Source organism: Balaenoptera physalus (genome assembly GCF_965194825.1).
Source record: "Balaenoptera physalus genome assembly, chromosome: X".
NCBI classification, from domain to species: Eukaryota; Metazoa; Chordata; class Mammalia; order Artiodactyla; family Balaenopteridae; genus Balaenoptera; species Balaenoptera physalus.
The window spans coordinates 34,109,191-34,123,354 of NC_138903.1; the positions used below are offsets into that span (position 1 = coordinate 34,109,191).

Consider the following 14,164-nt stretch of genomic DNA (forward strand, 5'->3'; position numbering starts at 1 on the left):
CCAAAGACTCTGAAAACACACTTTGCAAGGACTTCCTGTTTGTTTCCTGTTTGGGGTTTTTTTTTTTTTTGTCCCTATAGGAAATAGTTTGTGTGTGTGTCTGTGTGTGTGTGAAAGAGAGAGAGAGGGAGGGAGAGAGACTGACTTAGAGTCAGAATCACATATGAAATAAAACCCCACATTTACCTCGGAGATGTATCTGAATGAACAGATATATGCAAGCGTAAACATTAATGAGTGGCTCTTCATTGTGTGTTAACTGCTCTCTAATAAATTACCAGGTAATTAATGAGGGCTCTAGTTATACTTCGAGTTGTCTATCTTAAGCTGAATTTTTCATTAAAACTTCTGCTGCCAGGTTAAAGCCGTTAGTAGCCATCTTGTAGAAGAGAACAGATGTGACTTTCACAAATAGAGCCGCCAATGTGAGCCACATATGTAGTTTTAAAATTTTCTAGCAGCCACATTAAAAGTGCGAAAAAAGTGAAATTAACTTTAATGATGTAGTTGATTTAACTCAGTCTATCCAAAATATTATCATTTCAACATGCAATCAATATAAAGTTATTAATGAGATATTTGACAGTTTTTGGTACTGACTCTTCAAAATCTGGTGTGTATTTTACACTTACTACACATCTCCAATCGGACTAGCCACACTTCAAGTGCTCAAGAGCCACATGTGGGTTGGCTGTTGCGTTGGACAGCAGGGCTAGTGTCCCTCTGCTGTTTCACAGTATTGAGAAGGTCCTCGTACAGCGTATGTGTATTTTTGTTGTTACAAGAGAAAATGGAAACCAAACACTACATGTTACTTGAGTACTGCGGTGTTTCCCCAAGTGCAGGACACTAGGATCAAGAGCTGCCCTGTGGAAAAATAGATTCGGTGATGAAATAAGTTAGGAAAGTTCTATTCTTGTACCCCCTTTTGGAGATTTACATGGTGTGCTAACATAGCACAGAATCTGAGAAAACTCTCTTGGGTAAAGGAACCTATTGGAAGTTGAGTTCTGTGTCTGTAAGGTTCCACCTCCTGAGTGTGACTGTTACCCAGCTACCACTATAACAACATGGTTAGTCTGGCATGGTACATTTATGGTATGCTTATAATATTTTTTTTTCCTACCGAGGTGTTCTAACACCCCTTGCCTCCCCCCGCCCACCCCGCCAGGCCCATGAAAGATACCAGAACAATGGTTCTGTCCCTGAGTATTTATCCCCATTAATTATCTTGCCCTCACAAAAACCTGAGGTCATTCTTTACTACACTTTTGGGGACAAGAATTCTGGAAATTGCCACAAGTGTCTCTGCGTAAGGAAAACTGTGTCTTCCCCTCCTCCACTCTTTTCAGAGCCTATCTCTACTTATTCTTTGTATTCAGAATCACCCGAGAGCCAAGATATGTCTTCTTGATCTAGAACCACCTACTAAATTGAAACCAGCAGATGGCTGTAATGTCTTGTACGTGGACCAGATTTTCAGAAAGTACCCAAATACACACCTTCCTCTCATTCTTTCAGAAATGATGAGAACTCTACAAAGATGAGGGGAGAAACATCTGAATGTGTGTATGTGTAAACACGGAATACAGTTTCATAAGTAGAGTAATACCGTTCCTGCTAATGCTTTTTAAAAAAATATTTTGTGTGTGGTGTTAATTTACATGCTTTAATGTGTACTGTTACTGTAAAGTGTGTAAAGTAGTTGTGACAGCAATCAGTTTGAAGAAGATATACACTATACTTGACAACTGTCAATCTTTAGCAAATGATCTTTTTGCCTTTGTTTTAGTGGGACCTCTGACGCTGCCCCCGTAAGTTTTGTTTTACGATCTGTGCTGAAGTGGCAATTACCAGTTAAACAACTTCTGTCGCTGAATTTGGTCCACGTTGACTGTCGTAATGCTTATATGTGGATGTATTTAAATAAGATTGATTTAAATGATCTGTTTTGTCTCTGTTTTTTAGCACTTTAGTATTTCAATATTAGAGATGTCTTCTGAAGACTCTAGCAGCAGTAGAATCCCTTCGCTCTTGAAAACGCAAATTATACCATGAGTTTCATATAGACTTTCCAGAAGTAGGAGTGGAACGTTCTAAGTACAAAAGTTTGGCTTTAGAATCTGTCTGATTAGGAAGGGTAGTCCATTCCCTAAACAGGTAACAGCCTTCCCAACTTTGAACATCTGGGGGAGCTCTACTTGGAAAAGAAGTCTGAATTTTAATCTCATGGATTTAATGGCGCTAAATTAACACAAATTTTTAAAATGGATTTTGTAGAATCCAATTATTAGGGGAAATCATTTAGCAAAGCCATATACTGGGGAATAGTCAAACACCACGTGCTAGTTTTGGAATGTGCATTTCCCAAGTGAATAGAATTTACTTCACCAAAAAGATTTTTCTGCACAATTCACAATACTTACAGAAATATGATTGTATCATTGGAGAAAAAAAAAAGCTCACCTCTCTAATGATACATTTCACATTCACTAGTAAACTAGTGTAATTCCTTAATTATTTGGGGGGGGATGCAAAAGAATAATCTGTCCATAGAATATAACTGCTTATTCCTAACTGTATTTAGGAACGAATATATACTATTATTTAAAGTACTATTGAATTTTGAAGAACTGCTCAATAAATTCGTATTATTAATAAAATTGTACTCTTTACAATACATTTGCCTCAGCACAAATGCAGTTAAAAACATAAATTTATTTTAAAATACACCAAATACTACAGATTAGTTATCATGACTTTAAAATTCTAATTTCCAATAGCATTAAATCCCACACCAGTTATGTGTTGTATATAACTAAAACGTTTAAAGTCTTGCACACAAAATGAGAGGCTTCTTCAAAAATGCCTTTTTTGCCAAAAACAGGTTCTACGACCTATTGCTAATTATTATATTTCTTTAGGGGTACTTTGAAGCGCTTTCAAAGACATATCTGTAGCAGTTAGATCTAAATTTAGAGCAGAACATTCTGTCAGATATTTTGCCATGTCACAAAATGTTGTAGTACTGTATTTTATAATAAAACCAAATTCTCAAGTATTCTGGTATATTACGTATTATTATAGCAAAAAACCACTTTCTAGCTGTCTATTATTGTGTATATAATATTTTAAGAAAATAATGGGTATTTCAGTCCAAGCGAGAAAGTATAATGCAATACGTGACATTCAGTTGATCTTTAGTCAAAATCCATTTAGGTACTTGACAGGGAAACTAGCAATCATACGCTTGAATGTATACATTATTCTCAAGAACAAAATGGCAAACGATAATACATAAAGACATAGTCACTGGGGCAAGTTAGCCGGTGTGCAGACTGAAAAGGATCAACTTGCCAATGCTCATCAGATTTTTTGTTATTGGTTGTTCCTGGAAGGGGAAGTGCTACAGTCAGTTGATGTTGCCTCCCCTTAGGTGGGGGACTTGCTCACAGTCAGTGCATGGTATAGTGAAATCTCTCTGGAAGCAGGGTTGAGTCAGAAGCTTAGAGATGCACCTCACTGTCTTTAAAACTGCTGTTACAATGTTCTGAGCACTGTGATCTTTCCAAATGTGTTTTCTGTATTTGTTTTGTACTGTAGAAAATAATACACCATAAACTGGACTCTGTAGTGTTTCAAGCAATGTTATTTATTGGCTTATTGCCCCCCGCATATTTAGGGACAGTTTACTTAATAATATAAAACCTGTGATAATCCTTTGCCTTAAAAATAAAATCTAATGCTAAATATTGAGTGTGCTCTAATAATTTTAAGCTACAGATTAATTTTTCCTTTAACACTTAAGAAAGTGTCAAATAAAATATTACTCGAATACTCTGTGGAGTGTTGCTGCCTATTCTGTTCTTGTGACAGTATGTGTATCTTGATCCAGGACATGATGACCTGCTGGGTTCTATAAATAGATATTAGTAATCCTTTTAGAGAATGGGCCTGGCACTTAGCTGTGAGCTGAATACCTCCCCTTAACTCTTATAAATAGATTTTCCCATGCCACAGAAGAATGAAGAAAAACAGCCCTTCATGTTCTCTCTCTCTACAATTTTTGTCTTGATTCCTACTGAATCTTCACATTTTATTTGTGTTGCCATCATATTCCTAAATAGAAAAATGCCAGAGATGCCTGAAAATGGATGAAATCACCTAATTTCAGCAGGGAAAGGGATCTTGCAATTATTCAAGTGCAGTTTCTTATGGAACAGTTAGAACCCGAGTTGTAGAGAGGTTTAGTGACTGCTCAAGCTCTGAGCGACAAGGGTGGGCTGACCCCATCCTGATGTCCAGAAGATTGTCACAGCTCCAATAAATGAAAAGGAACTGTGTTAGTCTTGGGGCTGGCACACAGCAGCAAGTAGAGGGAGATATGGCGTGGGCTAGAAAACCATTTCCTTATTAGGTCCTGGTCTTCGCCTGGCTGATTTAATCAGTTATAGAGGAATATATATATATATATTTTTTCACACACACACACACTGTACTTTATTTTTACAAGAGATAAATAGACTGACACCAAGCATTGTACATGGATGACCACAACAAAAGCAACAATGATTGCAATTACCAAACATGAAACACACTCATACTATGTCATAATATTGACATTCAGTCTAGAGGAATATATTTTGAAGGCAGTTTTTCTGCGAAAGAAAGCGTTGGCTCTTAGGGATTATCACAGATGCTCTTTCACCTTGGAAGCAATGCTTCAGACTTGGCCCAGTGAAAAGGTACATCCTGGGTGCGTGATAATACACTTGTACTTTGAAAAGCATCTGTGTGGTCTGCTTATTTTTAAGTGACCGGAAACGCTGGTCCTTTGAGGAATTAGGCGTTATTTAGGTCCAGAAAAGAGAGACTGGGCTGGAAAGGCATCCTGACCCCGATTCCGGGCCCCATGGGCTGCGGGTTTTCGAAGGGATGTGACGGTTTCCCACGCGAGCGCCGACCAAAGGGCTCTAGGACCCAGCGGCTGCGCGCGGGGCCGGCGGGGCCCGCCGCCTCCTGTGGGGCTCGGCGCGGGCTGTAGCTGGGCGCGGGTTCGCGGCCTGCCCACGGATCGTCACCGCAGAGACGCGGCGGGCACTGAGGCGCGCGGGCGGCGCACGGTGCGCGTGGGCGTGGCCCGACCCGGCCGCGCGCCCCGCCCCAGCCCCGCCGGTTTGCTTGACCCCAGGCCCAGCTCCAGGGCCCGGGTCTCGCGCCCTTGGCGGGCAGCGTAAAGCGCGGGAGCAGTTGGGGCCGGGCATGCCGGGAGCCCCCGGGGCAGCCGCCGCCGCCGCCACCACCACCGCTACCGCCACCGCGTCTGTCGCCGGTGCGCGCCGCTGACGCGCGGAGATGAAATTCCCGGGCTCGGTGCTGGCGTCCGTGTTCCTGTTCGTGGCCGAGACGACGGCGGCGCTGTACCTGAGCAGCACCTACCGCTCGGGCGGGGACGGCATGTGGCAGGCGCTGACGCTGCTCTTCTCACTGCTGCCCTGCGCCCTTGTGCAGCTCACGCTCCTCTTCGTGCACCGCGACTTCAGCCGCGACCGGCCGCTCGTCCTGCTGCTGCACCTGCTACAGCTCGGGCCACTCTTTAGGTGCGTGCGGGACCCCCGGCGGCGGGGTCGGGCCTCCCGGGGGAGGGGACAGGTGGCCGGAGTCGCGGACCGGGCCCAGGCCGGCCCGCTCGGCTCCTCAGCTCCACCGTCGCTGTCACAGGAATGCGACAGGAACCTGGGAGAGTGGGAATCGAGCCGGGGCGTACCGCCTTCCTGTTAGGGGCGAGCGTAGGAAATTGCTGATAGTCAACTGAATTTGACGAACAGAAAGGTCAGGTTTATACACTTCGACCTCATAAAAGACATGCTTTCCCTGAGATCAGGTGGGATCTGGCAGGATGAGTTTGTGTCGTGACGGGGCCTTAGGAAGTGGGTTCTAAATGGCCGTTAGAGTAGAAGTGTATACAGCTGATTGAATTTAAAGTGATCAAACACGTGGAGTGTGCCAGGCACTGTTCTGGCGTGTTACAAATATTAACTTACGTAATTCTCATACATGACATACATGACTCTAGAAATCCACGCATCATTTGTTTTCTCTCGGATGTGGAACATACGGGGTTGTAGAAATGTCTTCGGGGCCCTGCCTAACTTCTAAACGCAGTCAATGAAGTTGGAACACAAGTGCCATGAAGACCCCAACACTTGCTGGGCGTTAAGAAACATTGCTGTGACATTTCTGGAACATTTCTGTTCCAGACATTTCTGTGACATTTCTGGAAATTAAATTGTATTAACACAAAGCAAGTAGAAAAATTCCTGGTAATGAAGTAGAGTTTGGCTTATCTAAGGACCATGAAGAGAGTTTTAAATGTGTTGTTTTGATATCTTTCATCTCTGTAGGAAAAGCAAAACAAAGGGTTTCTATCTGGATTAGAAACAAATTTATAATACTGAACTTTAGATGTAGGTGGTAGAAGAATTGGAAGAGGTGGAAAGGCCAGAGACGCAAGAGTGGTAATTTCTGGATGATGGAGTTATGGGTGATTTTCATTTTCTCCTGAAAAATATAGAAAAGTGCATCATTTACTCCTTTATTATACTTTTCTACATGTTTCAGTTTTTACAGTAAAAATATTTTAACTTTATTAAAGAAAAAGTTTGGTGCTTTGGAGAGAGAACTTCTCAACTATAAATAAAGCTTCAACACCATAAAGAGACCTATTTCCAGAAAATTCTGAATGGGTCATTGTCTTTTGGGGGGAAAAACAAAATAAAACATAAAAAACAAAGGAATAAACAACCCGCTTCCGTTAACAAGGGCGCTTTCATTCTAATGCAGCTGATTTCTTTCAAGAAGATATTGGGCCCATGCTGAGATACGCAAAATGTGGTTCCAAGCCTCTTAGCTTCCAGATGAAAAGAAAAGCAACTTGATGTTGTGTATTAGCGTGACTTAATATCTTACTGCAAGTTCTTCCTGCTGACTGATTCTACTCTAACTGTAAGACATCAGCTTCACATAAAGATCAAAATTATTTCCCCCAAACAAAGGAGAGTCTCTCTTCCCTTCTAATCGATTGGACTTAGTAATATTTTAAAACAGTTTTGGGATAATTTAGCTCTGTTTAGTTTGGGGTGGGTACTAACTAACCAAACTCATGTTCTTTTTAGGTGAGATGATGATTTTGAGTTCACTCAGTTCAGCTGCATTACATTACACTGAAATGATTATGGGCTAAAGACTACAAACTAGGCCCCGCTCCTTCTTTAGGGAGGCATTGGGAGAGCACCATATTTCATTTATGTCAGTCTTATATTTAAAACTGTAGTTGCAATTTGAAGGGTTGTTTCCTCATTAAGCCTAGGTTGGAACAATACGAACATTGAATAATGTCTTGAATTTATTTTTTTCTATTTTAAGGACAGTCTTACTGTGAATGATAATAGATATTCTGGAAAACCAGAGTGGGGAAAAGCACCTCTTAACAACAGCAAAATTTGTTTATCATTCTTTTACAGTTATGTTAATTTTTTTAATTAATTGGGAGAAGGAGTAAATATAAATGAGTTACAGGTTCAAGGAATTTTCCCCCATTCTTCTTCACTGGTATAATGAGGAAAAATGGTACATAAAAATCTGTCTTTATAAAGTAAAAGCTAAGAAGTTCTAGTAATTTTTTTATTCAAGTATAGTTGATGTACAATATTATGTAAGTTACAGGTGTACAATATATAGTGATTCACAATTTTAAAGGTTATACTCCATTTATAGTTATTATAAAATATAGGCTATATTGCCCATGTTGTACAATATATCCTTATAGCTTATTTTATACCTAATAGTTTGTACCCCTTAATCTCCTACCCCTATATTGGCCCTCCCCCTTCCCTCTCCCCACTGGTGACCACTAGTTTGTTCTCTATATCTGTGAGTCTAGTATTTTTTATAGAACATTGCAAAATGATTCACCATTGTACTTCTCTCTCTAGTAAACTTTCAAAAGACTTTAAAATAATAATAGCCTATATTTGAAGACTTTTCTTGTTGTTGCTTGCAAAGTGCTTTTACATACAGTATTTAATTCCATCCACTGTAAAACCTTGTGAGCTAACTGTCATTATCTTTTTTTTACAGTTGAGAATTGAGGCTCAGTGAGATTATGCAAGTGGCTTTTCTTTCTTTTTAACCAGTTTGGTGCTTGTGTAGCTTCTCAGAGCATGTGTGTCATAGGAAGATAACGTGGCGTATAGGAAATCATAATCAGTATTTCTTTTGAAAACGTGTTTTTATTAACTACCTTAGAGGGTCTCTGGTACCACAGATTATTTGTGCTGACACCAACATGCATGGTTTCAGCTAAGGAATAAACTCCTTCCACTATGGTGCTTGAAAATGGGATAAAGTGGAAAAAAAAATAGATCAACCTGCTGATTACCTACATTAGGAATCAGCAAACTATGCCCCACAGGTGAAATCCCCCTATGGCCTGTTTTTGTAAATAAAGTTTTATTGGGACACAGCCATGCTCATTCATTTCTGCGTAGTCTGTGGCTGCCTTTGCACTACAGTGGTAGAGTTGAGTAGTTGCAGTAGAGACCAGGGCCTGCAAAGCCTAAAATATTTACTCTTTGTAAATACAGAAAATGTTTGCCAAACTTTGGTCTACACAATACTGAAAAACTACCTTGAATGATTTTGATGAAAATACTTAATTTATGGCTACATTTAAACAACTTATCAAGTAAAACAAAACAAAACAAAAAACATTTGGAGTAATTGTATGAGTCTTGCCGAATTCCAAGAAGAATAGTAGAGCGTGTTTCTTATCAGTTTTCTTAACCAGTAGTGGCAAATAGCAGAAGTCTTAGGGCCTTTCACAAATTTATTAAACACCTACTACATGTGAAACTCTGTGCTAAGATTTTTATTAGTTGGGAAAAACAGTGGATTGCAAGGGGGTACAGCTGGGTTTCAGGGCCACCTCTGTGATTAGCTCCTTCTGGGACCTTCTTTCATTTCCATTGGTAGACTGCAGATGCTTTCCATTAAATACAGCCCCTCCTCAGCATCCAGAGAATTGCTTTTTCCTCTGAACCTTCATTTTATTCATTCAGCTCTTAACATGTGCTGGTGTTTCACTTGTTTGTTTGTTTTAGTCTTTAAAAAGTCTGAGCTTGATTTTATTATTCAAGTAAAATATATTTGTTGTTGAAACGACAGAAGGGCAGAAAACAGATAAGCATAACTAAAAAAATTTTAAAGTTCTAATTCAGCTAACTAAAGAAAACAATTCTTAATGTTTTGTTGTATATCCTTACTAATATTTTTACAGTGGTAAGCTGGTAAACCGTTAACTCTCTGGGGGGTGGCAGGGCAGGGGTGGAAGCCCTGATTTGCAGTGTTTGCTGGTTTCTATGATTTAAATATTTCCATTATGGCCTATTTCAAGTTACGAAGTTGTTTAAGAACTGGCTCACAAAATTCCTAACTATTGGGCTTCCCTGGTGGCACAGTGGTTAAGAATCTGCCTGCCAGTGCAGGGGACATGGGTTCAATCCCTGGTCCGGGAAGATCCCACATGCTGCAGAGCAAGTAAGCCCATACACCACAACTACTGAGCCTGTGCTCTAGAGCCTGCGAGCCACAACTACTGAGCCCGCATGCTCTAGGGCCTGCGTACCACAGCTACTGAGCCCGCATGCTGCAACTACTAAAGCCCGTGTCCCTAGAGCCCGTGCTCTGCAACAAGAGAAGCCACCACAATGAGAAGCCCGCGCACCGCAATGAAGAGCAGCCCCCACTCGCCGCAACTAGAGAAAGGCCGCGCACAGCAACACAGACCCAATGCAGCCAAAAAAAAAAAAAAAAAATTCCAAACTATTTAATTGTCTCATGAGTCAGTATGAGCCAGCTCAGGCACTTCACTATTTATGTGTATATGTGTGTATGTGTGTGTGATTTGTGTGTATGTATATATATGTAATTTTCTTTTTATTAAAAATGGAATTTTCTATATATATATTCCATTGTAATTTACTCCTTTTGCTTACCAAATATAGGAAACATTTTTATATATCAGTATATGTATGTGTATACTGTCAATTTTAAGGACTGGATAATATTTCATTGAATACATATATTAGGATTTATTTAATCATTGTTTTATTTGAGGACCTTTAGAGTATTTCCAGAATTTTGCTATTACAAATAATGGTATGATTCAAATTTTTGCAGTAGGCTTTCTTTCTAAGTGAGTAAATATATGAGAAATATCTTATAAACTGAAAGTGCTATATAAATGTGAGTTGTATTAATTATTTATTATCCTCATTATGTATAGGTCCCATTTTCTTGCTTAGATTGTGAGCACCTCTGAATGAGGCGGGGTATCCAGCTATCTTTGCATTCCCCACAGCACTTAGCGGAGTGCTTCTGCATTCATCACATATTTGAGAATAATGAAGATGGTCAGTTTATTCTGTCTTCTAGTCCTTGTTGTGGTCAGTGGTCCCACAGTGTAAAGTTGCTAGGCCTCAAACAGTCCTCAGTCATAGATTTGAGTTTTTCCTCAGGACAAATTCAGTTGGATCAGCTGGACTTGAACTCAAAACCTTGAACTTCATTGTTTTCAGCCGAACAAGCTGGTCCACGCTGTTTTACATGTTTTCATGTAATAAAGTGTCCATGACCCCAGTGGACAAAATGTAGCAGACAATTGCCTGTCGCTCTCCCTCCCCTTCCCCCCATACTACTACGTACCTTGTTTTCTCTCAGGAACAAATGAACAAGGATAATAATCACAAAATATATCCACTTTGTACTCACTAAAGAAGTTCCTGCATTTCGTTTCTTACATCAGGTTTTATTATTTCGAATTATGCATGTATTCTTGTTGCCCTGGTTGCCTCGAGGTGAGAGTACAAAGTTAACAATACTCAATAAAATAAACGAAGCCATAAAATCTTCTGGCAGCATTATAAGGTTGTTATAAAAATGCACGTTTGGGGAAAAAAATGTCCTTTAACAATTTTTAAACCTAAGGCCATGAACATTTTTCTTATTCCTAGGAAAAAAATATTTTTTCCCAACATTTTGTTATGAAAATTTCCAAACATACAGAAGACAACTTGAAAGAATTGTACGGTGAACACCCAAGTACTTGTCACCTAGATTCTACAGTTAACGTTTTATTTCACACATCTGTCCATTCCTCTTATCAATCCCTCAATCCATTTGTGAGTGTGTGTGTATAAATCGTATACGTCAGTACTCTTCCTCTCTTCGATATCCATATCATTACCTAAAGAGGGAAATCCAATTTTAAAAGCCAGGTACTCTATCAGTCTAGAAAGGTGACTGCTTAAGGCTCCATCCCTAGGGCAGGCTTGAAACTCCATAGAGAAGACAGAGCTGGCAGGCTTCCAGGCATGATTGACTTTAGTCATGTCCCGTAAAGGCTTAAGAGAGCAGAGATGGTAATGTGGTCTTCCAGGGGAATTCTAGATGGGAAACTGCTCTGTACTGGGGGATCTTCCAACCATAGCTGCTGGTTTTTTTAATATATATAAATTTATTTATTTTATTTTATTTATTTTTGTCCGCGTTGAGTCTTCGTTGCTGCCCGCGGGCTTTTCTCTAGTTGCAGCGAGCGGTGGCATCTCTTGTTGTGGAGCACGGGCTCTAGGTGCGCGGGCTCAGCAGTTGTGGCTCAAGGGCTCTAGAGCGCAGGCTCAGTATTTGTGGCGCACGGGCTTAGTTGCTCCGCAGCATGTGGGATCTTCCGGGACCAGGGCTTGACCCGTGTCCCCTGCATTGGCAGGAGGATTCTTAACCACTGCGCCACCAGGGAAGTCCCCTAGCTGCTGTTTTAACTGAGGTGATTTGGGACATCTGTTGGATGTGAAAAAAATATATGTGCATATATATATATATATATATACACATATATGTCTGTGTGTGTGTGTATATACATGCATACACACATACCCATATACTGTATTATCTCCATAACAGCGCGGCAAAGTAGGTTTTATCTCTGCTTTATAATTGAGGGAAAGGGCTTGGGTTAAATGACCTGTCCAGGGCTGCACAGCTAATATGTGTCAGGAAGGGAAATGGAATGTTTTTCTGTGGCTCTGGAGCCTGAACCACTTCCCATTCCATTCTCTACTTGGTTTTCTTGCCTCAGTGGCCTTCGGTGTCACCTCTGAATTTGGTTCACACTCAGGCCAGTTGGCCTGGTGGAGGACCTCAAGAGGACTGCATGCTCAGAACTGGTCCTTAGAGAGGATGATTTTAGAGGAGGGGCTACAGTTCAGAGTAACCAAGTCAAGGCTTTGAGAATCAGGCTAAGTGAAAGCAGGGTAACTGAGAAAAGACAGAATCCTGTCTGCCTCTGATTATCATGACTTGCTGGTTTGTTTCCAGGTGTTTTGAAGTCTTCTGCATCTATTGTCAGTCAAACCACATTGAAGAGCCTTATGTCAGCATCACCAAGAAGCGACAGATGCCAAAAAATGGCCTCTCAGAGGAAATTGAGAAGGAAGTGGGCCAGGCAGAAGGCAAGCTATTCACCCACCGATCTGCGTTCAGCCGGGCATCAGTGATCCAGGCTTTCCTGGGCTCAGCCCCCCAGCTGACCCTGCAGCTGTATATAAGCGCCCTGCAGCAGGACGTCACTATCGGAAGATGTATGTATATTTTTTATTTCTCTTTGCATTTGGGAATCAAAGTGGAGAGCAAAACATAAGGTTTATTTTGTTTTAGGCGAAATTCGTTTATATGTGCGTTCAATCCTAAGTCTGTGTTCCAGTTACTAAGCTCAAAACATAGTGAGTTAAAATAATAACGACGTTTATTTTGCTTATGAATCTGCACTTTAGGCAGGGCTCAAAAGGGCTCACCTATGCTCCACTGTGTATTAGCTGGGGTGCCTCAAAGATGCGGAGTTAGAATCCATTGAGGACTCATTCACTCGCATTTCTTATGGTCGATGCTGGCTGTTGCTCGGGGCTTCAGATCTTCTCCACTTCATCTCTCCATGTAGGTTAGTTTGGGCTTCCTCACAGCATGGTGGCTGCTTTCAAGGGCAAGTATCCTAGGAGTGAGAGAGGGCCAGGTGGTAGAGGGTCCCTTTTGTGATCCAGCTTTGGAAGTCATGCAACATCACTTCTGCTGCATTTTCTTTGTTGAAGCAGTCAGGAATCCTGTAGGGGTTCAAGGGAAAGGGAGGAAAGGAAACTCTGACTTTTGTTGGGGAATGGCAGAGTTCTAGAAGTTCACTGCTGTGACCATTTTGGAAAATACAACTTGCCGTAGGCTGAAAATACAGCCGCCAGGGGCTGGGCCTCTGGATTTTGCCTCTGTCATTCAGTGATAGTTGTAAACCAGCTGAGACACAGTTGGTTGTAACAGCTTCTTTGTGGTGAATGAGGGAATCAAGAGCACTCTCCTGTTTTCTTGAAGTTCTAATAGGTATCTCAGCTTTAAAATGAACACAGTTCTCTAACCTTTGGGCTATTCTCACATCATCAAATTGAGGGCAGGTTTTGATTAAGCCAAATTTTAAAGAAAAAACCTGTACATGCATTGGACACAAGTGAAAAACCTTCATATGAAAAGCAGAAATAATCCTTCACAAATATTAATATTAGTAAATGAAAACCAGATATTCTGGTAAGTTTTGCTATATAGATAAACAAAAGTGAGTTAAAAGCCTTAGGCTGAAAAAATACATATTTAAGACAGCACTGAAACAGGAATCTTTTAAAATAAATCACTCATTAATTTCACTTCCCTAAGTATTATCCTCTTTCTGCCTATAATCTAGGCTGGATGGTAAAATGTCTTTAATTTATGGCTGGGTCACAGGATATTTGCATGTTACAACTGTATCCCTTATCCAGGTTACCTCAGAGTGACTATGATTCTTAAGATATATCAGGACTTTAGGTTGAGATCTTGGACCTTGGTGGATTCACATTTATGTGAAAATGCCTCCCACAGCCCCAGGTAGACAGTAGGTGCTCAATAAATGTAGCAGCATCCTTGTTCTCTAAGGACTTATAACTAGAATGGGCATTGACCAAGGTGAGTCCTCTGCATGCCACTATACCCTTTTCCCAGTTCATTATTTTTCTATGTGGCAGGAACACAGCAA

General features: G+C 40.7%; 3 protein-coding genes across 4 annotated transcripts in view; all 3 read left to right on the plus strand.

Moving 5' to 3' along the window:
• The window catches only part of LANCL3 (LanC like family member 3), a 107,194-nt gene extending 102,736 nt beyond the window's left edge, over positions 1-4,458 (plus strand). Inside the window, exon 5 of the mRNA XM_082446605.1 lies at positions 1,383-4,458. Within this exon, the coding sequence (XP_082302731.1) occupies positions 1,383-1,419 (37 nt within the window). The 3' untranslated portion in view covers positions 1,420-4,458. The remainder of the gene's footprint in view (positions 1-1,382) is intronic.
• Positions 4,459-4,635: 177 nt separating this feature from the next.
• Positions 4,636-14,164, plus strand: part of XK (X-linked Kx blood group antigen, Kell and VPS13A binding protein) — a 50,075-nt gene continuing 40,546 nt past the window's right edge. Inside the window, exons 1-2 of the mRNA XM_082446586.1 lie at positions 4,636-5,600; positions 12,433-12,695. Of these exons, the coding sequence (XP_082302712.1) occupies positions 5,356-5,600; positions 12,433-12,695 (508 nt within the window). The 5' untranslated portion in view covers positions 4,636-5,355. The remainder of the gene's footprint in view (positions 5,601-12,432; positions 12,696-14,164) is intronic.
• CYBB (cytochrome b-245 beta chain) overlaps positions 12,623-14,164 on the plus strand; it is a 112,561-nt gene continuing 111,019 nt past the window's right edge. For both annotated transcript variants that reach the window (XM_082446533.1, XM_082446535.1), the window contains exon 1: positions 12,623-12,695. The gene's annotated coding sequence lies outside the window, so the exon portion shown is untranslated. The remainder of the gene's footprint in view (positions 12,696-14,164) is intronic.